Source organism: Lampetra fluviatilis, chromosome 38 (genome assembly GCF_964198595.1).
Source record: "Lampetra fluviatilis chromosome 38, kcLamFluv1.1, whole genome shotgun sequence".
NCBI classification, from domain to species: domain Eukaryota; kingdom Metazoa; phylum Chordata; class Hyperoartia; order Petromyzontiformes; family Petromyzontidae; genus Lampetra; species Lampetra fluviatilis.
Window position 1 is genome coordinate 11795778 of NC_136312.1, and position 25699 is coordinate 11821476.

The 25699-nt window shown below is 53.4% G+C and overlaps 1 protein-coding gene across 1 annotated transcript in view; it reads right to left on the reverse strand.

The window, feature by feature from the left end:
* Nucleotides 1-25699, reverse strand: part of LOC144945699 (voltage-dependent calcium channel subunit alpha-2/delta-3-like) — a 143408-nt gene that overhangs the window by 82661 nt on the left and 35048 nt on the right. Inside the window, exons 4-9 of the mRNA XM_078874267.1 lie at nucleotides 16971-17030; nucleotides 15328-15475; nucleotides 9009-9140; nucleotides 8692-8761; nucleotides 7489-7639; nucleotides 6447-6521 (exon numbers count right to left, since the gene is read on the reverse strand). Of these exons, the coding sequence (XP_078730393.1) occupies nucleotides 6447-6521; nucleotides 7489-7639; nucleotides 8692-8761; nucleotides 9009-9140; nucleotides 15328-15475; nucleotides 16971-17030 (636 nt within the window). The remainder of the gene's footprint in view (nucleotides 1-6446; nucleotides 6522-7488; nucleotides 7640-8691; nucleotides 8762-9008; nucleotides 9141-15327; nucleotides 15476-16970; nucleotides 17031-25699) is intronic.

Sequence of the window (25699 nt, forward strand, 5' to 3'; positions counted from 1 at the left end):
GTTTGTTGAACCTTTTGACCATTGCCAAAACTCATCAAAACTTTGGAAGACCATCAAAGCCTGAGACGGACACTCCAAACCACAAACCAATTGTGCAATCCATTTCAACAACAAATCCATCATAAACAACAATAACATCGTCAACAACTTCAACAAACTTTTCACATCAGTCGTCCGACACTCTACCAATAAATCCGCACGTAAAAAAATACATCAAATCAAGGAACTACCTCTAAACGGCACCTCCCAATTTACCCTTGAAGAGGTGAAACTCGCTCTCAAAAAAGCCAAAAATGATTCTGCAATTGGCCCGGATGGCATAGCCATGCCCCACCTCAAACACCTCGGCATCAAGTTTCTCGCTTCCACCATTAACGCCTCACTCCAGTGCAACCTCATTGCGGCCATCTGGGAAACATCGACAATCATCTCACTTCCAACACCCGGCAAAGACCTCAACCAAGCGACGTCCTACAGTCCGATTTCCCTACTTTGCCCATCAATCAAGATTTTAGAGGCCCTCATCCTTCCAATCATCACCACCAACTTACCTCCATCATATCACCAACACGGCTTTCGCCCTGCACACTCAACAACAACAGCTCTTCTCAACCTAACCACCAAATAGCAAACGTCGCCTCCCTTGACCTTACAAAGGCTTTCGACACTGTTAACCACCTCACGCTCATCAACATCATCCAGGGTTCTACGCTACCATCAGGCCTTGTTTGCTGGCTTACAAATGAGCTAAGGAGCCGCCAATCACGCACTCTCTTTCGTGATATTCAATCCTCCTCACGAAACATTCGTGAGGAGTACCCCAAGGTTCCATAATATCCCCAGCGCTGTTCAACACCTACTTCCACGATCTACCAACTCCTCCAAAAGGACTACAAGTAGTCAGTTATGCCGATGACATCACAGTTTACACTTCTAATCAAAATATACCCGAAATGGAAAACTCCATCAACTCCTATCTAAAACGGCTCAGCACTTTCCTAGCCAATAGATCACTTCAACTCTCAACATCCAAATCAATAGTCGCCCTTTTCACACCTGATCCTCATCAAGCCAACTTACATCCCAACGTCATAATAAACAACCAACGCCTCCCACTAGCAAAAACCCCCAAAATTCTAGGTGTTACCTTTTACACCATGTTTAGCTTCACTCAACACGGGAGAAACGTCCATGCAAAAGTTAACAGAGAAAATAACATCTTACGAGCTTTAGCCGGCACATCTTGGGGTCAACAAAAGGAGACTTTACTCCTAACCTATAAAGCCATTGGGCGTACCATAGTCAATTATGCCAGTCCTATTTGGTGCCCAAACCTCTCCTCTACAGGTTACCAAAAGCTCCAAACCTCCCAAAACCAGCCACAGCACTCCGCCGAGCTACAGGATGCCACCTCATGGCGCCCATTGACCATCTCCACCAAGAAATCAAAGTTCTTCCTTATTCGAGACACAAACATCATCATCATCGCACCTCCTCCTGGCTTTGACATTACTCCTTCTCCTCGAAGACACCGGTGGCGGAACCATCGACCGCATTTAGAAGATGCCCATAGACTTCATGGAGTTGGCTTCACTGTCAGACACATGCTACTCCACAACATCCCCGAGTCTCCTCAAGGGATCAGTGAAAGGCTGATGACCTGGCGCATCCCACGAGTGAAAGGCCGTTTTTCCACTCTCAATAGTGCCTACGCTCCCACCCTGGATGCAGATGACAACACCAAAGATGCCTTCAATAATTCCCTTGACACTGCACTATACGGAATTCCTCCAGTTCACACACTGGTTCTCATCGTCGACGTTAACGCGAGAGTAGGCACCGGTGCCAGACTCTGGCATGTAGCTATTGGGAATCACGGCATCAGGAAGTTAAAGAACAATGGCCTCAGGCTCCTCTCGCTGTGCTCCGAACACCAGCTGGTCACGACAAACACAATCTTTCAAATGAAAAACAAGCGCAAAGCATCTTGGATGCACCCCCGGTCCAAACATTGGACTACATCATCACTCGCCAACAAGACCAACACGATTTCTCCATAACCCAGGCCATGCACGGAGCCGAATGCTGGACCGACCGTAGGTTGATCAGATCCAAATTCAATTATAGAAATCCGGCCACCACACAAAAAGCAGCAGCCTACAAAATGACTTAACTGCAGGGCCCTCGAATCTCATACCTGTCAACCCCTTATCAGTGCCCTACCTTATTACAGACCAACTCAAACCTTATTGGTCACCCTGTGCCCTTACAAATCTCAACGTTCGTCCTATAAAGTCCCATTACAAGAGAGAAACACAAACAAATATATATGTTTTGCCCGTATTGAAATGACTGCACGCCATATGGACCTGAAAACTAAATTTCCCTGTACAAGAATACGGGTAAACCATAAGGGTAGAGAGGTATGGGATCTCCAGACTGTGTTAAATCGAACCTGGATCTTGTGTTTGCTCATGATTTCGGAAATCTTTTTAGTGACCCCTGCTTCGTATAGCCATACATAGCAGGGGACAAATTCGTGATCTGATGCCATCTGTGAAGGATGTTATCTCTGACATGCAACACCCCGGCATCTACAAACTAAGCTGTACTCTGTGGTTCTTTCGGTAAAGTCAACAAATCACTATTTGATTTGTTTTATTTTATTTCTACCTACGTGACTTTACCGAAAGAACCAAAGAGTATGGATTCCTGCAGTCACGAAAGCTTCAAATCAAAACTAAGCGGTGTCTGCGGCAGCAGTTACATTGGGGAAACTAAGCGACATGTCTCGGACCATGTTCGTGAACACAAGGCAGATCTGAAACACGGCAGGACCAATACTTCTGCCGTGGCTGATCATTACTTTAATGCAGTGGGCTCACACAAAATTGATTTCTCTAAGACGAAGGTGCTTTGCAAACCCACTGGCTATCAACAAAGATTCGTTCATGAAGCCATCCATATATATAGATACAGACACAATTTCAACCGAGAAGATGGGTAAAAACTCAGCAATCATTGGAAAAACGTTATCAACCAGTTTAAGTCATAACTGGCTGTGATGTTCCCATCCTACCACCTCCCGATGTGAGTTTAGCTTTACGCCCATCTCAAACCTTGCGCTGTCAGTCACTCCGCGCGCCGACCCCTTGGCTGCGGCTCTGCGTCCCCCCATCAACATGCTCGTCTCTCTTATACGTGCTCATCTTCACCTGGCAGCCCTTTGATTGGTGGAAAACGAACCACTGCCGGGCTCGCTGCCGAACACTCACGTCATCATTGCCTGTTGACATTTGGGCTACGCCCATTTCAAACCTTTATCAACAGTTTCCCTTGGAAGCTACCCCCCCCCCTTTTCCTGAAGACGACCGCTTGCATTGCGATCGAAACGTCGTAGTTTTCTGTTATTTTTTTGTTATTTTCTTTGAACCTATCTACGTGACTTTACCGAAAGACCCAAGAATATGAATTCCTGCAGTCACGAAAGCTTCAAGTCGAGATCTTACCAAAGCCTTTGACGCAGTTCACCGATACATCCTCTGGGCAGTGCTCAAGAAGTTTGGTGTTCAAAACAAATTCATCAACACTCTCAAACACTCTCTTGACCGCATGCAGGTACGTGCACTCGTATGTGGACTACAGTCACCCTGCTTCCCTGTGAATCAGGGGTGACACAGGGAAGATGTGCACGGCCCCAGTGACATTCAACCTGTTTGTGGTGGCAGTCACCCTCCTCTCTCACAGATCCCTCAAGGCAGATGATGGTATATAGCTACAATTCTGCCTCGATGGGATTCTATTCAACATCAGATGCCTACAGGCCAAGACCAACACAATAGTCAGGAACTTTGAAGAGCCACGGTACAGCCCAACGGCCAAGCCTCAGATGCTGCGTCTTCTGTTAACCGCTCCGTGCGCCTTTTTTGTCAACACAAAAAAAACGGAGGTCATCATTCAGGAAAGATCTCCATCATCCACTCCCCACCCCCCCCCCCCCCCCCGAGTTTAACATCGACGCTGTGCAGCTCAAGGTTGTACCTGGGCAGCATATTGAAGCCCCCCCCACCTGCCTCATCTACGATGACATCCAGGCTCAACAGCCTTTGGTAGACTGCGCTCTCTAGCCTTCGAGAAGAGCAACCTGAGGACACCAACGACAGCTGCAGTCTACCTGGCAGTCTGCGTATCAACGTTGCTCTGTGCTCTGAAGCCTGGACAACCTACCCCCCTCACATCGGACGCCTCGAGGCTTTCAACATCAGGTGCCTCCAGCGGATCATCGGCATCGTCTGGGAAAGATCGTGTCCCTCGCGTTGATATACCGAGACCATCGGCGTGGAAGCAACCCGAGCAAAGAGGCGACTACGGTCGGTCGGACCACGTGATTCAGATGCCCGGCAGCCAACTACCTCATCAGGCGCTCTGTGCACAACTCCCGGAAGCCAGCCACAGACCAGGCGGTTAAAACACTGAGGTATAAAACACTGAGGTATAAAACACTGAGGTATAAAGCACTGAGGTATAAAGCACTGAGGTATAAAACACTGAGGTATAAAGCACTGAGGTATAAAGCACTGAGGTATAACGACTATCTGAAGGGGACAATAAAGACGTGCAACATCAAGCCCAGCGGCCTTGAGGCAGCTGCAGCCAACCGCCGCCCACTATGGCGCTCCTCATGCGATACCTTGAAGAACAATGGCACCCAGCAGCAGATACTGCGTCGACAGCGCAGACACCGACGCACTGTACCAAAACCATCCCAGCTGTTGACGACGCAGCCATTCCCTCCCTTCTCTTTACTTGCAAAAACGTGGAGACCTCTAATGGAACATCTGCACCAGTTAGACAGATTCAGGCTGGTCTTCCTACGATCCATCCAGGGTTTAACTAGGCTGGATTGTGTGAGCTCACAGATCCTTGAAAGATCTGGACACAGTTCCATCGATGAGCTCCTCCAGCAGGCGAAGCTGCGTTGATTGAGTCATGTAGGCCACATGCTCAACCACCACATAACCAAGCAGCTTCTAGTTGGCCAGATAGAGAGGGCTAAACGGGCGTGGCATGGGCTGGAGAAGAGATGGAGCTGATACGGAACAGGAGGATGTGGAGCCGAGTGGACTTGCCGAAGACCGGTACCAGCGGAGTCAATATCGGCCTATGCGGAGGAGGTTCGTGAAGGACAGCTACTGGGCAGTGCCAGGCTAGGTGCACTCTGAGGCTACTGGGCAGTTGGAGGCAGTCGTCCTCCAGCAACAATGGACGGTGGAGGAACGACACTCACAACAACGATTGGAGCGATGGGCAGATAAAATGCAGCGACTAGGCACAGTGCGGAGCACAGGTGGTGCGCATCTGCCAGTGCCGGCCTTCATAGGTGCTCCTCGCTACAAGCACGTACAAAAAGCGTCTTTTACAGGCTACACGGGAGGTCTTTGAAGGTGAGGAGGTGATGATGAGTGAGGGTGGGTGAGGAGGTGAGGGTGAATGAGTGTGAGTGAGTGTGGGTGGGTGAGTGTGGGTGAGTGGGTGAGTGAGTGTTAGCAAGTGAGGATGAGTGAGTGTGGGTGAGGGTGAGTGTGGGTGAGTGGGTGAGTGAGTGAGTGTGGGTGAGTGAGTGTGGGTGAGGGTGAGTGAGTGAGTGTTAGCGAGTGAGGATGAGGGTGAGTGAGTGTGGGTGAGTGAGTGAGGGTGAGTGAGTGTGGGTGAGTGTGGGTGAGTGAGGGTGAGTGTGGATGAGTGTGGGTGAATGAGCGTGAGTGAGGCTGGGTGATTCAGTGGGTGAGGGTGAATGTGAGTGAGTGTGAGCGAGTGAGGGTGGGTGAGAGTTAGGGTGGGTGAGAGTGAAGATGAATGAGTGTGGGTGAGAGTGGGTGAGTGGGCGAGTGAGAGTGGGTGAGTGTGGGTCAGTCAGTGTGCTGGGTCATGTAGCTCGCATGCCCAGCCACCGCATGCCTAAACAGCTTTTGTTCGGCCGGATCGAGGGGGCTAAACGGGCGCGGCACGGGCTAGAGAAGAGATGGAGTGATGTTGGTACAGGAGGACGTGGAGCTGAGTGGACTTGCCGATGACTGGTACCAGCGGTGTGTCAAGATCGGCCTCTGTGGAGGAGGCTCGTGAAGGACGCTACTGGGCATTTGGAGGCAGTCGCCCTCCAACAACAACGGAGGGCGGAGGAGCGACGCTCACAACAACGAGCGGAGCGCCGGGTGTCTAAAGCACAGCAAGTTGGTACAGTAGGGGGCACAGGTGGTGCATCAGCCAGTCATCTCGATCATCTCGGTCAGTCGACCCGTGGCACCTGCTGGGTCTGTCCCGTGACCTCCTGCCAGCGGGCGTTCGACACTTCACGTGGCCACAAGGTGCACTTGGCCTGGCACAAGCGTCGTGGTGACGTCACCGCCACTTAGTGGCGAATGGCGGTTGTTGTTGTGTGTGCTCACCTCACGATTGTCACGGTCGGCCTGCACCAGCGTCTCGTTGAGGCACGGCTCCACGTAGTGCAGGAAGTCGTTGTACTGCACTCAACACGCACAGACAAAGATCCCCCTGCAGCCTCAGCAGAGCGCTGGGGAAAGTGCTGGTCGTGAGCAGTGCCTATCAAGGCCGGCACGGTGGCACACGAGGCAGTGGGTTGCCAACACCATGCCCGGCCGCCTTTGTCTCCCCAGTGGCGATGTTTATTACACACCGCATCAGGTACTCATTTGAGGCTGAGTCAACCTAGTTGCAGGCCATGAGTGAAAATCGAACTTGGGTCGCCAGGCTCATAGCGCAGTGCAGCGCTAGACACTACACTACCACTCACTCACCACAACAAAGGCAAGAGTCCCCATATAGCCTCCACAGCCTGTCGGGGCAAGTGCTGCTAGCGAGCACCTATGGAGGCCGGAACGTCACACGAGGGATTGGGTTGCCAACACAACGCCCGGCCGCCTTTGTCTCCCCAGTGGCGATGTTTATTACACACAGCATCAGGTACTCATTTGAGGCTGAGTCGACCGAGGGTAGGCCCATGACCAGTTCAGATAATCGTCATGAGTGATCATGGTGGCCGTGAGCGGGAATCGAAGCCGGTTAGCCGGGTTTCGTAGTGTATTGCACTGCTAACCACGACACCATCGCTCACGAATACAGCAACACTCTCACACACACACATACAGACACACACATTGACCTACTGACCTCACTCACACTCATTCACCTCACTCACACTCATTCACCTCACTCATTCACCTCACTCACACTCATTCACCTCACTCACACTCATTCACCTCACTCACACTCATTCACCTCACTCATTCACCTCACTCATTCACCTCACTCACACTCATTCACCTCACTCACACTCATTCACCTCACTCACACTCAATCACCTCACTCTCACTCATTCACCTCACTCACACTCATTCACCTCACTCTTACTCATTCACCTCACACTCATTCACTCACACTCATTCACTCACGCTCACTCATGGCCCTCACCCCGATGATGTTGAAGAAGTCATTGTCTCCGAGCGTCTCCAGGATCGAGATGACGGTGCGCTTGGCGATGGTCATGCGCAGGCCCTTCATGCTGCCACTCACGTCCACCAGGATGACGACGTCCTTGGGAGACGTGGACGCCTGGATGAACCTGGCGACAAGGTGGAGCGACGAGGTGGACGAGCGACGAGAAGGTGGAGCGAGGCGGCAGAGGTGGGAGGTAGAGCGAGAAGGTGGAGCTCACCATTACAAGTCGATCGATCACCACCACCATCAACACCATGACTGCATACATCACCATCACCACCCCCATCACCATGACCATCACTCACCACCCCCATCACCATCACTCACCACCATCATCACCATCACCCCCATCATCACATTCACAACCACATCACCATCACCACCCCCATCACCATCACCATCACCACCCCCATCACCATCACCACCCCCATCACCATCACTCACACCCATCATCATCATCATTACCCCCCCCTTGACCATCACCACCCCCACCACCACCATCACCACTCCCACCCCCACCCCCATCATCATCACCACCCCCATCATCACCACCCCCATCATCACCATCACCACCCCCATCATCATCACTCACCCCCATCATCACATTCACAACCCCATTACCATCACCACCCCCATCACCATCACCACCCCCATCACCATCACCACCATCACCATCACTCACACCCATCATCATCATCACCCCCCCCCCTTGACCATCACCACCCCCACCACCACCACCATCACCACTCCCACCCCCATCATCATCATCACCACCCCCATCATCACCACCCCCATCATCATCACCATCACCACCCCATCATCATCACCATCACTCACCCCCATCATCACCATCACCCCCCCTTGACCATCACCACCCCCACCACCATCACCATCACCACTCCCACCCCCATCATCATCATCACCACCCCCATCATCACCACCCCCATCATCATCACCATCACCACCCCATCATCATCACCATCACCACCCCCACCATCACCATCACCACCCCCATCACCACCACTCACCATCATCATCGCCATCACCACCCCCATCACCATCACTCACCCCCATCATCACCATCACTCACCACCCCCACCACCATCACCATCACTCACCCCCATCATCACCACCATCATCACCATAACCCCCACCAACCCCATCACTATCACTCACCATCCTCTGTTCCTGCAGTCGTACTCAATGACGCCTCCTTCTGAGTTTTCATCGGCCTCCCACTTCACTCCTGAATCACAGAGAGACAGAGAGAGAGATAGAGAGAGACACGCAAGACAGATATACAGAGAAACAGAGACAGATCGATCGGCAGACAGAGAGACAGAGACGAAGAGAGAGCTACAGGCAGACAGGGAATTCCCAGTGGGGTGAGGTCCCCCCGTTCGTTCACCCCGCACCGCTCACCCCGCATCGCTCACCCCGCACCGCTCACCCCGCACCGCTCACCCCGCACCGCTCACCCCGCCCCTGCTCACCCGGGTACTGGCGGAAGAATCCGTCGACGCTGCCGAAGTACTGCCAGGTCAGCGTGGGGTCGCGCCGGGAGTTGTTCACGAAGACGGCGTTCAGCGCTGACGACCACAGCGCACCGTTGATGACGGCCGGGTCTGCGGGGTCACGGGGGTGGGGTCATCGGGTTACGAGGTCATTGGGACTTGGGGACACGGGGGGATTTGGTCAGGAGTCAATCGGTCGTGGGTTCATTGGGTCATTGAGTCAATGGGCCGTGGGGTGATTAGACCACGGTGTCAACGGGTCGTTGGGTCGCGGGGTTAATGGGTCGTGGGGTCAATGGGCCGTGGGGTCAATGGATCGTGGGGTCAATGGATCGTAGGGTCAAGGGGTCAATGGATTGTGGAGTCAAGGGGCCAATGGGTCCTTGGGTCATTGTCGTGAGGTCAATGGGTTGTTGGGTTGTTGTGTCGATGAGTCGTGAGGTCAATGGGTCGTGGGGTTAATGGGTCGTAAGTTCATTGGGTCGTAAGGTCAATGAGTGGTGTGGTCATTTGGTCATGGGGTCGGGTCAGAGGTGGTTGTGGTGGTCAAGGGATCGGTGGTGCAGGGGTTAGCACACTGCGCAACGAACCCGGCAGCCAAAGTTCAATTCCACTCAACAGCTGTCGACACCGCTAGTGACGATTATCTAAACTGGTATGTGGGCTTCCCCCTGGGTCGACTCAGCCTCAAAGAAGTACCTGCTGCGATGTATAGTAATCTTCGCCACTGGGTAAACAAATACGGCCGGGCGTGGTGATGGCGACATGACTCCCTCATGTGCCCTGCCGGCATTCGTGGGTGATGCTCGCTGACATCACTTGCCACAAATATCGTGTTGAAGGCTATACGGGGGATATTTGTATTTGGCTTGGGTCGGGTATGGTTAGGGTAGGGTTAGGGTAGGGTTCGGGTAAGGAAAGGTTAGGGTTATGGTAGAGATAGGGAAGGGTTAGGGTAGGGTTATTGTAGGGTTAGGGTAGGGTTAGGGTAAGGATATGGTAGGGTTAGGGTAGAGTTATGGGAGGGTTAGGGTAAGGATAGGGTAGGGTTAAGGTAAGGTTAGGATAGGGTTATGGTAGGGATAGGGAAGGATTAGGGTAGGTTTAGGGTAGGGTTATGGTAGAGATAGGGAAGGATTAGGGTAGGGTTAGGGTAGGGTTAGGGTAGGGTTATTGTAGAGTTAGGGTAGGGTTAGGGTAGGGATAGGGTCGAGTTAGGATAGCAAGAGGACATGCCAGGGATATTCGGCCCAGAAATTGGCGTTGTAGAACATTTGATGTACATTTGTCATACATTTCTTGAAGATTGGGGAAACTTGACTTGGAATATTCCAACTGTTTAGAATCCCCCTTGGTGAGACGTTCCGTTGGTTGAACCCATGACGTCACTTCCGGTCTGGCAGTATAAAAAAGAGGCCAGGAGAAGAATCAGATGGAGCGAGTGGACAGTCGGGATTTTAGTCTCGTGCTGATCATTCGTCCTGTTTGCCCAATATAACATTTACCACACGTGCAGTTAATCCCAAATACAACTATCAGCAGTAGCAGAACACGCGTGCCCACAAGGACATTCAATTGATTTGGATAATGTTGAAGTTCTGTGCAAAACTAGCTTCTACTGGCCAAGACTAATTGTAGAATCTATCAGAATTTAAATAAATAAAAATTACTTTAGCCGTTCGGATAGTTACCGCCTTAGTGCTGCGTGGAAGCGAATCATCAAATAACACGTTATTTAAATGCATGCCTACAAAGGGCAGCGTACTTCAATAGGGATTACCGTTGGTACGCCTATTTTAATGCACACAATAGACAGGAAGGACAAGTTAAAAGGTCTTGCATAATGCATAATCTATGTTGCCTCAGTAATCCCCCCCCCCCCCACGTTGCGCAAGAGCGCAGAAGCATGGTCACCACATCTACGCCTCTATATAAGAAACGAAACAGGTGGACTTCACAAATCTGGCTATCGCCTGATGAAGCTAGTTCTAATTACTGGCAAAACGTCACGGTACTCAGATTGTAAATGTTGTGGCTTGGCTCTCCAACACACCGGTGTGCTATACTAGCATACTACACTATACACTACTACACACTAGTGCTGTACTAGTGACGAATTGGCATGTTCTGTTTACGTGACAACCCTTACTAGTTGGCGATCTAACCCAAAAAACCTCTATTATGCATGATATTGGTCGCAAAAGCCTACGTGTTAAACAAGGCAAGCCTGCGAATGCCTTCCAGAAGCCATGCTTGTTCTGCAATATGAATCACACCACACTGGGTTGTTGCATTAAGGTCAGAGAACAGCCACAGAAAGACAGAATTGAGTTTCTGAAGAAAAGAGGACTTTGGTTTGGATGCCTTAAACAAGGGCACCTTAGCAAGGAGTGTAGGAAAAGAATGATATGCCAAGAGTGTAACTTGAAGCATCCAAGCATGCTGCACGTCATTAAAGAAAGCAGTGCCACCTCTAAAAGGAATGAAGATGGCAACCCTGAAGAGAAGACAGCCTCAAGTGCTATTGTGTCCCTTAAGCATGGAACTTGTGGCTACATCGGGGCTGGAGACAGATCACGTATTCTCGCCATTGTTCCCGTGATAATCAAATCCAAAAAAAGTGAGAAGAGTGTGGAGACGTAGGGATTCATGGATCCAGAGAGTTTAGTGACGTTTTGTACTGAAACCCTGAGGAAACAACTCAATGTCTGAGGCAGGAAGACTGAAATCCTTCTCCGAACCATGGGGCAGAAGTCAGTACACAGCTATATCCTGTCAGACCTGGAAGTGAGAGGACTTGAAGAGGGAGATTATATTGATCTGCCTAAAGTCTTCACCCACAGTGACATTCCAGTGAAGAAAGAAAACATTCCACTACAGCTGAGAGATGTTGAGAGATGGCCCTATCTGAGAGAAGTGCACCTCCCACGCATTGAGACAGAGGTAGGCCTGCTGATAGGAATTAATGCACACCAAGCAATGGAACCATGGCAGGTGATAGTGAAGGTGATGGACCCTACGCAATCAAGACCACTCTTGTCTGGGTCTTGAACGGACCTATGAGAACAGGAGATGCCAATGGAAGATGGCAAAGTTACAGAGCAAACGTATCTCCTTCTGAAACATTGAAGAACTGTTAGTCCAACAATACCGTGGAACACTTTCCATCTTCGACTACTTATTATTATTGTCTTCTTTGGGTCTTTCGGTAAAGCCACGTAGATAGTTATTATTGCCCATTAAAAAAAATCTTTCCTGAGGTTTGTGTTCGTGTGTTTGCTTTTGTGAACCGGGTGTCTATAGCTCGCTGTACACTCTCTCTCTCTACGTCTCCAACATCGTCTGCGCCCAAGCGAAGATGGCGGTGCACAAGAATAAAGATGCTGCAAGGCGACGCTGACGGCTGCTCTGTGGTGCTTCCAGTGTTCAGGGGTCTGCTCAAGGCGCGGCTCCGGCTGGAGCGCGCCGCGTACCACTCGCATGCCGGTGGCGCTTTGCGCGTCTTCTTCGAACGCTGGAGGGCCGGAAAAGCCCCCCTCTCTGTACCAGCGTGAGCGGCACCCTCCTGTTCACCTTCTCACGTGCTCGGTCGTCGGGGGCGTGGCGTGCACGACGACCACCACCACGTGACGGGTTTTTTGTATTTGGGTAATTTTTTTGCTAGTGACTTTGTGTTTCGCATCGAAATCGCATCCAGTACTGTTGCTGCTGACTGCAATAAAAGCGGTTTAAAAGTCAAATGTCTCTCCACGTCTCTCTATGTCTCCCCGCACTCTCTCCCCCTCTCTCCATATATCTCGTCCGTCTCCTCTCTCTCCGCTGGTCAACAGCAGCGGCAGAGCTAACGCTGATGGGAGCCCCACCCCTCCACCATCTCCTCTTCCCTCCTCCCCCCACCTGCTCCCCACCTCCAACCGCCGCCTCTTCCTCGCCCTCCTCCTCCCTCTGCCCCTCCTCTCCCCTCTCATCCATCTCCTCCTGTCCCCCTCCCTCGTCCTCGCCCTCCCCCCCCCACTCCTTCTCCCTCATCTCCCCTTCCTCGCTCCCCGGATCCCCCTTATCGGCAGACGAGCAAGGCAGCCCCCCCCCCCACATTCATTAGCCGGGGTGACACAAAAACAAAGATCCCCCGTATAGCCTGCAACAGACTGCCGAGGCATGTGCTGTTAGCGAGCAGCAGCGCCTCTGAAGGCCGGCACTGTGGCACACGAGGGACAGATTCGGTGGCTAGCACCACGCCCGGCCGCCTTTGTCTCCCCAGTAGCAATGTTTCTTACACACCGCACCAGAAACTCATTTGAGGCCCAGTCGACCGAGGGGAGGCCCAGGACCGGTTCAGATAATCGTCACTCGTGATGGTGGTGGCCGGGAGTGGCGATGCTTTAGCACGCACCGTTACAAACCAGGCACTCATTTGAGTCGACCTCGGGGTGGCTCATCGTCGTCATCGCGTGGTCAGTTAAAGCAGCAGCCGAATATTGTCTATCAACGCGGGATTCTATTCTCAAATGTGGAGGGGGAAAAAGCCGGAGGAGGACCTGGAGAAAAATCCCCGCGACCACCATGGAAAGAGAGACGGAAACTACAACTACAGGTAGTCCTCTACTTACGATGGAGATGCGTTACGACGACCCCATCGTAAGTCGAAAATATCGTAAGTCGGACCATCGTAACTCGGGGACTACCTGTATACAGAAAGCGTTAGGGTCGAGATCAAAGCCACGACCTCCTTCATATCATGCGAGGTAGTTAATATATCCTAAGCACCGTCATGATGATAAGAGAGAGACATGCAAACTCCAAATATACAGCAGCCATCATCAGGATCGGGATGGAACCCACGACCTCCTACATACCAGGCGAGGTAGTTAATATCTATGAGCCACCGTAATGATGATGAGAGTGAGAGACACGCAAACTCCAGATATGCAACAGACATCGTAAGAGTCGGGATTGAATCCACGACCTCCTCTGCACACCACAAGACGCAAACTCCACATGTCGCCCAATGAGGTAGAGCACTTCGTGGGCACAAGAACAGCGCTTATGAAGGCTGCTACCGTGGCCCCCTGTCCTGTGAGCTGGACAGGCTGGTCGGGACCACGCACACCCGGCCGCCTTTGTCTTCCCCAGTGCTGGCGATTGCTATGTTTGTGTATTACACACCGCAACATAGGCCCAGGACCTGGGACCGGTTCATGTAATCGCCACTGCTGTTGGCTGCGAGCGGGAATCGAACTTGTGAGTGAACAAGTAGGCATACAGCTGAGAGTACAGGTAGGCACACAGCTGAGAGTACAGGTAGACATACAGCTGAGAGTGCAGGTAGGCACACAGCTGAGAGTACAGGTAGGCATACAGCTGAGAGTGCAGGTAGGCACACAGCTGAGAGTACAGGTAGGCATACAGCTGAGAGTACAGGTAGACATACAGCTGAGAGTGCAGGTAGGCGTACAGCAGAGAGTACAGGTAGGCACACAGCTGAGAGTACAGGTAGGCACACAGCTGAGAGTACAGGTAGGCACACAGCTGAGAGTACAGGTAGGCACACAGCTGAGAGTACAGGTAGGCATACAGCTGAGAGTGCAGGTAGGCGTACAGCTGAGAGTACAGGTAGGCACACAGCTGAGAGTGCAGGTAGGCGTACAGCTGAGAGTACAGGTAGGCACACAGCTGAGAGTACAGGTAGGCATACAGCTGAGAGTGCAGGTAGACATACAGCTGAGAGTGCAGGTAGGCACACAGCTGAGAGTACAGGTAGGCACACAGCTGAGAGTACAGGTAGACATACAGCTGAGAGTGCAGGTAGGCACACAGCTGAGAGTACAGGTAGGCACACAGCTGAGAGTACAGGTAGACATACAGCTGAGAGTGCAGGTAGACATACAGCTGAGAGTGCAGGTAGGCACACAGCTGAGAGTACAGGTAGGCACACAGCTGAGAGTACAGGTAGGCATACAGCTGAGAGTGCAGGTAGACATACAGCTGAGAGTGCAGGTAGGCACACAGCTGAGAGTACAGGTAGACATACAGCTGAGAGTACAGGTAGGCATACAGCTGAGAGTACAGGTAGGCACACAGCTGAGAGTACAGGTAGACATACAGCTGAGAGTACAGGTAGGCGTACAGCTGAGAGTACAGGTAGGCGTACAGGTAAGTGCACAGGTGGGCACACAGGTTATTGTGTTGGTATCCATGCCGCTTATTGAGCGTAGCGGTGGGGTGTGAGCATGGCAGGGCGAGCGTCGCGGGGGGCGAGCGGTGAGCGGTGGGGGCGAGCGGTGAGCGCGCGCCTCACCCTTGTTGTAGACGTTGGTGGGCACCTGCACCCCGCTGAGGCTCGTGTTCACCGACATGTTGTTGTAGTGCTCGTTGGGCTCCAGGCCCAGCTCAAGGCCGTAGTTGTCTCTCTCGTCCTGCATGCTCAGCGCCGTGTAGTAGGGGTACTGCGACACACAGACACACAGACAAAGGTCCCCCGTGTAGCCTCAACGGGCTGTTGCGGAAAGTGCTGCTAGCAAGTTGCATCAATGAAGGCTGCCACTGTGAAATACGAGAGGATGGGTACTGAAAACAAGGACAAAGATCCCCCGTGTAGCCTGTCACTGACTGAACACCTCCTCTGTCAACCAGGGTCTCTTAGGAGGTCTGGACCGTGTACCCAAAGCAGCCATTGCAGCTGCATGAGCCACAGTCCTAAACCTGCCCATTTCCCCTCGACATCTGGAGGAGTGGAGGACGATGCCAACCCCAGCCGCAAGCGAAGATTAAATTATCGATTGCAACTTTCATCAGCTAGCTGAGACCATGCCACTAAGGGTGTGAATGGGGTCCTGGGTGTACACCCACCACTGGAGTGGAAGAATGGCAGGCGCATCTTACAGATGACAAGTCGATGGTCAGTGGGCAGATCAGATCCACGGTAGGTCCTGTTGTCAAGGACATGGGCTCGCATCCGCTGTTCCGTCACTATGTAGTCCAGCAGATGTTCTTGCTGGGACCCGGCATGCATCTATGATGTTGTGTGGATGTGCCGATGCGGGAACAGCGTGTTGGTAATTACAAGCCCATGGGCTGCACAAAAATCTAGAAGCCTCCTGCCGTTGTTATTGAGCTTATCTGGCTCATGCCTTCCAATCACTCCAGATCAGGCGCCAGCATCATGACCAACTCGGGCATTGAAGTCACCCAACAAGATGACTCTGTCCCGAGTGGCCACTTAGCCAGTACCTGTGACAGGAGATCATAGAAGGCATCTGACTCATCGGCCTTGCCTGCATCCCTCCACGGATGTCCGTCTTCAGTGGGGGCATAAATAACCACGACCACCACTCCTCGCCTCTGGTTGATGGGAAGGCGAGCCCTCCACACGCACACACCCACACGCACATACAGGGAAACCCACACGCACACACAGGGACACCCACACGCACACACCCACACGCACACACTCTCACACACAGGGATACGCACACACACACACTCTCACTGCTGAATCGACACAACGCTCACCGTCTCCCCCCGCGAGGTGCGTGTCCCATCGCCCCACTGCACTGAGCACCACCCACGTCTATCACACGCACGCTCGCCCGCTCACTCCCACAAATACAAAGATCCCCTGTGTAGCCTTCACAAGCTGCTTGGGGCAAGGGCTGTGCTGTTCGCGAGCAGTTGCTATGAAGGCCGGCAATGTGGCACACGAGGGTGGGCGGGCAGCACCACGCCCGGCCGCCTTTGTCTCTCCCCAGTGGCGATGTTTTCACACCACACCGGGATCTCATTTGAGGCGGCCACCAAGAGAGTGTGCAGGCGGTGCAACTGCGCCCATGGACACCCCCGGGGGGCCCCACGGGACTCACGTGACCCACGCACCCCACGTGACACACGCACCCCACGGGACCCAGGAGGCCCAGGGGGTGGGAGCCGAGGGGGCGACCTCACCTCGAGGTTTTCGTCGTAGGTGTGGTTCATGTTCGCCTCTTCCGCGGCCTCCACTAGGCGCTGCGCACACACACACCATCATCATCAGCAGCAGCAACGTCATCATCAGCAACATCATCAGCAGCAGCAGCAGCAACATTATCAGCAACAACAGGAGCAGCATCATCAGTACCATCATCATCATCAGTACCATCATCATCAGTACCATCATCATCAGTATCATCATCAGTACCATCATTATCAGAACCATCATCATCAGTACCATCATTAGTACCATCATCATCACTAACACCACCATTAGCACCATCATCATCAGTACCATCATCATCAGTACCATCATCATCATCACCACCATCAGTACCATCATCATCAGTACCATTATCATCAGTACCATGATCATCAGAACCATCATGATCATCATCAGTACCACCCTCATCATCATCAGTACCACCCTCATCATCATCATCAGTACCATCATCAGTACCATCATCATCATCATCATCAGTACCATCATCAGTTCCATCATCATCACTAACACCACCATCAGCACCATCATCATCACCACCATCAGTACCATCATCATCAGTACCACCATCATCATCATCAGTACCATCATCATCAGTACCACCATCATCATCATCAGTACCACCATCATCATCAGTACCATCATCATCAGTACAATCATCAGTACCATCATCATCACTAACACCACCATCAGCATCATTATCATCACCACCATCAGCACCATCATCATCAGGACCATCATCACGGTACGGGCAGATCGCTGACAAGCCTCATCCTCCCCCACGACCCCTCTACCGACCGCCTTTGTCTCCCCAGCGGCGACTCTCGCTGCGTACCGCACCTGGAAACTCATTTGAGGCTGAGTCGACCTAGGGGAGGCCAAGCTCCGGTGCTAAGAATGTCTCGTTTACAGATCCCACGACCGAGTTGGGTTCCAGGGGACTGTTCGTAAGTAGATTTGTTCGTAAGTACCAATTTTACTTCCGTAGATTCTAAACGTGTTGTACGGCGTGTACATTAAACACGGAGAATGGTTTTAAAAGTTGTATCATCTCCTGTAGATGTAGATGCCACTGGTTCTTCATGTTTTGCAGATGTTGATGCCACTGGTTTTTTATTTTCTGTAGATGCCACTGGTTCTTCATGTTCTGTAGATGTAGATGCCACTGGTACTTCATGATGTGCAGATGTAGATGTCACTGGTTCTTCATGATATGCAGATGTAGATGTCACTGGTTCTTCATGATATGCAGATGGAGATGTCACTGGTTCTTCATGTTCTGTAGATGTAGATACCACTGGTACTTCATGATATGCAGATGTAGATTTCACTGGTTCTTCATGATATACAGATGTAGATGTCACTGGTTCTTCATGTCCTGCAGGTATAAGATGCCACCGCCGCCATCTATTGCACGGTGGTAGAACTTACGATTCTCGGTCCGAACAGCTGCGACCGACAAGTTTGTTGCATGTCGGGAAGTACGCTAAACATTTTGAACAGACACACATATTCACATATATAGATAAAACCCAACGATTTTTCCCAGGGGTTCGGGTGTTAAATTCCGGAAGGCAGACCTGGGTCATACTGCAGGCACAGTCATCATAAATGTACTGCCCATACGTAATCTGCCAGTGGTGGAAACTCCACGTTCCTATGGCGGGGACGACAATCCAGACAAATTAGCTCCATTGAGCCGTTGGCACTCAACCTCCTGGTTGCAACGTCAGCGGAGCCAGCGGCGGAAATGTCGCATTCCTATGGCGGGGACGAGTATGACAAGTGAGCCCCAATTGAGCCCCAATTGAAGCACTGGTGTCGCATTCCTATGGCGGGGACGAGTATGACAAGTGAGCCCCAATTGAAGCACTGGTGCTCATATGGTGATTGCAGCAGTGGATAGACCATTGGCTCGTGATGGTAATGATGACGTGTTATGGAAGTGAGAAGGATTGGGGAGGCCTTCATCCAGCAGTGGATAGACCATGGCTGATGATGATTACTGTCTTGTCTGAATCTGAGGTGGTGGCGCAGTGGTTAGTAGTCCCTCTGTCTCCCTCTCCATTTCTCACTCTGTCTCTCCCTCTCTGTCTCTCACTCTGTCTCTGTCTCTCTTTGTCTCTGTCTCTCTCTCTTTCTGCGGTGCCAGGGAGGATCTGCCCCACCAGTACTTACGCTGCCAGCGGCTCATTCGAATGTTCCGGCTTTTGGGGAACACTTTCAGGAGACTGGGGGTGCCCTTCTACAGCAGCAGCTTCGTATACGGGGCGGTGCCTTACCTGGCTAACAAGCGCCACGACCTCGCCAACTTCATCCGCGCCCAAGCGAAGATGGCGGTGCACAAGCCGAGAATAAAGATGCTGCAAGGCGACGCTGACGGCTGCTCTGTGGTGCCTCCCAGTGATCAGGGGCCTGCTCAAGGCGCGGCTCCGGCTGGAGCGCGCCGCGTACCACTCGCATGCCGGGGGCGCTTTGCGCGTCTTCTTTGAACGCTGGGGAGCCGGAAAAGCCCCCCTCTGTACCAGCGTGGACGGCACCCTCGTGTTCACCTTGTGAAGCACTCGCTCGTCACCGTGGCGTGCACGATGACCACCACAACCACCACGTGACTTTTCTTTCGTGTTGTGCGCGGTGCTTGTGAAGTATTGGAAAATGACGGCAGGAAACTCCTTGACGGGAACACACTTCTTTTATTAAATCTTGACTTGTAACGATACAACGCGTGGCCTCTCTTCTTCACAATGCGGTCACCATACAACGGTACAACTCGTGACCTCTTCTTCTTCACCCTACGCTTCTCTTGACTCTCTTAGATTCTGTGCTGCTGGCTCTCTGTGCCTCGTGTAGACTCCGTGCCTCGGCTACACTCTTCTCTCGTCTCGTGTAGACTCTGCGCCTCTGCTACACTCTCCACTCGCCTCGTGTAGACTTTGCATCTCTCTCTGGCTACACCGTATGCATACTCGGCTCGTGTAGACCTTTCTCTCTCTCTGGCTACACCGTATGCATACTCGGCTCGTGTAGACCTTTCTCTCTCTCTGGCTACACACTATACATCACTCAGCTCGTGTAGACCGTTCTCTCTCTCTGGCTACACACTTATACCTTACTCTCCTCTACTCTCCCTTACTCTCCTCTCCTCTCCATTACTCTCCTCTCCTCTCCATTACTCTCCTCTCCGGGCTCTATCTCTGCACCTTCGTCTTCATTCTTAGATGGTTCCACTTCTGCCCTCTACTCCTCTGTGCATCATCTTATATATCTCTTCCTCCCGGGAGACGGAGCGGATGCGGACCTCAACGTCGGCACCGCTCCTCAGTTACCCAATCACCACGCGCTATCTCTACGATCCGTTTCCGCCCAGCGCGTGTTTCCACTCCTCGACCAATCACACCGCGCTGCCACCCGATCACTCCCTCTCAGCGCGTCACCGGCACACAGCCAATCAGCAGCACTACCCCCACCCGCGCACTGACGCCTGCTCCTCCCCGTCAGCGCGCGTCACCACACACACACGTACATACGCGCTGGCACATGACGTACACACCCAGCGCGTATCACCACTACATCACCCTTTCCCACATAGCTCGCAGCCGGCCCGGCTGCTAACAACAACCAACCGCGACGATAAAACGACAACCAACAAAAAAAAACCCGTAACCCCCCGAGTGTGCCCCGTAACATAACAACAACAACAACAAGAATAACTATGTACAGATTGACAATGAACACGAAAAGTCAACAATAACACGATACGAGCAAATTCCAAAAAACGAACGCGCCCCACGTCCCTGCGACTACACGCAGTGACGAGGCGCACCAACAGCCCCGACTCCTCACGAGGCGGGTCGCGCAAAGTAGCACGACTTGGCGCGAGTCCGTCTGGCTGGTCCGTCGTATGGGGCGGGACACTGACGACCGTCCGACGGTTCCGGCTGCTCCAGACGGCGCGGAACGGGCCTGAAAGGGCCGGCCCCGCCGCGGAGATCCGGCCGCCGGTGGTCGGCAGCTGTCAGATCCGAGACACCGGGGATTGTAGAGATGACTTGGGATCTCGGTCGTCGTCCAGCCGAGCACCCATGGCGCGCTGACGCGGAGCGCGGCACCCGGACGCCACGTGGCCCCGGAGACCGCAGTTATAGCACGTGACGAGGGTCGGAGTAGATCTTGGTTGCTCCGACTTTCGGCCCGATCGCAGAGGCGACCGAGCCCCCGGCCTCCAGTCCCCTGGTCGTCCCGTGGCGAACGCCTCCTCTCGTGGGCTGACGACTTGGGGTTCGGTGACCACCGAACCCGGAGCTGCGACGACAGCAGCGTTGCAACCAACTCCTTGTTTCCGTTGTAGGGCCTCGTGCGCTTGAATACTCGTGGCGACTCTCAAAGAAGAAATATCAATCTCGTCAGCTGTGTTGATAGGGACCCCCAGGTCCTGCGCCAACTTAAGCAGCTGCTCCAAAACCATCGCGTCTTGGCCCTCCTCGTCCATCCGAGGGAACGCAGCATCAGCAAGAGCCAGCAACGCCGTGCGATAGGCCAGCGCGGTCTCCGTGGCCGCTTTCCGTCTTGCGTAGAAATGATGGCGGCACGCCGAGGGAGGTCCGTAGACCCTGGCCAACAAACCCAGCGCATCCTTCAGCGTGGAGCGGTCCGACTTCCGTGCAGACCTGAAGGCCGCGAGCGCATCGTCGTCCAGCAGGGCAGGCAACGCCCGCAGCGCCGTAGCATCGGACCACGCTGACATCTCTTGATGCGCCAAAAACCTTTGCTGAAATTTGCCCCAGTCTCCGCCTTCCGCCTTGAAGGCTGACAACGTGGGCAGACGCTGCTGAAAAATGAAGTCATCCGCCTCGTGGTTCCTCTCCGCCTCTCCGTCGGTGTGTAAGATGGCGGCTCCAGCGGCAGACGTAAAATGGCGGACCCCCTCGCGCGCTGATGACGTCGATGCGCGCGCTTGGGAACCCACCACCACGTGGCGCTCGCCGTTCCCGCCAAAAGTAGGCCCAGGCGCAATGGCGGGAATCCCCCATTCGTTTTGGCGGGAATCTGCGGGGCGACCTTGTAAAATGTCCCCCACCGTCCCCGCTCCTCCCGACGAGCTGATCTCCGCCAAGATGGACGCGGAGGCGAGCAGCAGCTCCGCCAGTCGGGAGTGCGCCTCACGAAGCACGGCCTCGGTCCCCGGTCGCTCGGCCGGCGCCGTCGACGGATCCTGTAGCGTGGGCAAGTCCTCCTCCTCACCCCCCGCCACCAGCGGCCCCGAGTCGTCCAGGTTTTCCTCGCGGTCAATCCCGTGGGTCCTACGGGTCTTCCTTGTCTCCATGCTTGGAAGCCCGTTTCACTTCTGACCCAGATGAAGTATTGGAAAATGACGGCAGGAAACTCCTTGACGGGAACACACTTCTTTTATTAAATCTTGACTTGTAACGATACAACGCGTGGCCTCTCTTCTTCACAATGCGGTCACCATACAACGGTACAACTCGTGACCTCTTCTTCTTCACCCTACGCTTCTCTTGACTCTCTTAGATTCTGTGCTGCTGGCTCTCTGTGCCTCGTGTAGACTCCGCGCCTCGGCTACACTCTTCTCTCGTCTCGTGTAGACTCTGCGCCTCTGCTACACTCTCCACTCGCCTCGTGTAGACTTTGCATCTCTCTCTGGCTACACCGTATGCATACTCGGCTCGTGTAGACCTTTCTCTCTCTCTGGCTACACCGTATGCATACTCGGCTCGTGTAGACCTTTCTCTCTCTCTGGCTACACACTATACATCACTCAGCTCGTGTAGACCGTTCTCTCTCTCTGGCTACACACTTATACCTTACTCTCCTCTACTCTCCCTTACTCTCCTCTCCTCTCCATTACTCTCCTCTCCTCTCCATTACTCTCCTCTCCGGGCTCTATCTCTGCACCTTCGTCTTCATTCTTAGATGGTTCCACTTCTGCCCTCTACTCCTCTGTGCATCATCTTATATATCTCTTCCTCCCGGGAGACGGAGCGGATGCGGACCTCAACGTCGGCACCGCTCCTCAGTTACCCAATCACCACGCGCTATCTCTACGATCCGTTTCCGCCCAGCGCGTGTTTCCACTCCTCGACCAATCACACCGCGCTGCCACCCGATCACTCCCTCTCAGCGCGTCACCGGCACACAGCCAATCAGCAGCACTACCCCCACCCGCGCACTGACGCCTGCTCCTCCCCGTCAGCGCGCGTCACCACACACACACGTACATACGCGCTGGCACATGACGTACACACCCAGCGCGTATCACCACTACACTTGTAGCGCCACAGCGCGTCGATTTGTAGCGATTATTTTCATTTGTTTGCTGGTGACTTTGTGTATTTCATATTGAAATCGCCTCCAGTGCATTTGCTGCTGGCGGCAATAAAAGTTTTTTAAAAGTCAAAAGTCTCTTCATCACTTTCTCTCGCTGTATCTCTCCGCATCTATTTCTCTCTCTCTTTGTCAATCGTTTTATCTCTCTCTACATATCTCTATTTATTGTTTCACTTTGCATCTCTCTCTCATCTCGTTTATTGTCCTTCCCCCGCACCTCTGATTAGCGCGGTTGGCTACGTAGGTTGCAAAATAAGTTCAACACACACATCTCTCTCACCTTCATCAACTTTCTCATCTCTCTCTCTCCCCTACTAATCTCTCTCTCAAATCTCTCTCTTACTAATCTCTCTCATCTCTCTCGCTCTCTCTAATCTCTGTCTCTCCCATCTCTCGGCATCACAGTCGCTCTTTCCTCCTCCGCCTCCTCCAGACTCGGGTTTCGCTTCCATGCCCTCCGCCGCTAGATAATGCCTCCAATTACTCGCTACCGCCATTCTCATCGCTACCCCCACCCACTTAGGGGGGCGAGCAAATTGCGAGAGCGGAGGGGGAGAGGGGGAGAGGGGGAGAGGGGGAGAGGGGGAAGGGGGGAGGGGGGGAGGGGGGGAGGGGGGGAAGGGGGGAGGGGGGGAAGGGGGGAGGGGGGGAAGGGGGGAGGGGGGGAAGGGGGAAGGGGGAAGGGGGAAGGGGGGGAGGTGGCGGGGGGGGGGGCGGGGGCGGGGGGGGGGGGGGCGGGGGGGGCGGGGGGGGAGGGGGCGAACAAAATTATCCCAACTTAATGAGCGCAACCCCATCATCATCACCCCCATCATCATCATGCCCATCAACAGCCCCATCAACATCCACATCACCCCCATCAACACCCCCATCAACACCCCCATCAACAGCCCCATCAACAGCCCCATCAACATCCCCATCACTCCCATCACCCCCATCACCCCCATCAACAGCCCCATCAACAGCCCCATCAACATCCCCATCAACATCCCGATCACCCCCATCAACAGCCCCATCACCCCCATCAACAGCCCCATCACCCCCATCAACAGCCCCATCACCCCCATCATCATTATCACAACCCCCATCACCATCCCGATCACCATCCCCACCATCATCATCACCATCATCATCACCATCATCATCACCATCATCATCACCATCATCATCACCATCCCCATCTCCACCATCATCCGGCCATAACAGAGCCAAGGCAGCTGCGCGAATGAAACTCCGATGTTCGGTGATGGGGGGATGGGGGTAGGGAAGTGGGTGGAGGGGAGGGAGGAGGGGAGGGAGGAGGGGTGGGGGGTAAAGATGGGGGGTAGGGGGGAGGGGGGCCCGGTGGGACTCCCCCCACACAGCCACGAACCCGGCCACCCGAGTTCGATTTCCGCTTGCGGCTATCACCACCAACACCGGTGACGATTATCTTGAACCGGTAGCTGGGCCTCCCCTAGGTCGACTCGGCCTCAAATGAGTACCTGGTGCGGTGGGGAAACATCGCGAATGCGGAGACAAAGGCGGCCGGGCGTGGGGTGCTGGCCACCCACCCCATCGTGTGCTGTGCCGGCCTTCATAGGTGCTGCTCGCTAACAGCACTTGCCCCGACAGTCTGTTACAGGCTGCACGGCGGATGTGTGTATTTGTTTGTGTACACCACACACACCACACACACACCACACACACCACACTTTACGATTTAATTACCCAGATAATATCTTCACCTGACTCTCCACACATCTCTTCCCATCTCTCCCCAGATCTCCCCAACATCTCCCAAGTCGTCTCCTGCCCTTCTCCTCGTCGTCTCGCAACTTTCTCTTCCATCAACCACGACGCTCAACCCCCCCCACCAACACATCTCACCAATCCCCCCCACCAACACATCTCACCCCCCCCCCCACCAACATATGTCACCCCCCTCGTTAATTTTGCGCCAACAACCTCCAGGGTGTTTCTCTCTGTCACCGCCTCCAGAGGTGAACTCCTGGGGGTGGGAGCGCAGCGGTAGGTGCCCTGCGTCAACCACTCCACGTCGTCAAGGCTCCGAGGGCTCAGGGATGTCCCGCGTGCCCGCGCTCCAGAGCTTGGGGGGGGGAAGCAGCTGATGAGGCTCGCTGCCTGCCCAGCAGCGATTGTGGAATTCCGGCCACTCACCAATCCACTCACTCAGCCACTCACCAATCTACTCACCCAGCAACTAACCCAGCCACTCACTCAGCAACTCACTCACCAATCCACTCACCCAGCCACTCGCTCAGCCACTCACCCAGCTGCTCAACAATCTACTCACCCAACCACTCGGTCAGCCACTCGGTCAGCCACTCGGTCAGCCACTCGGTCAGCCACTCGGTCA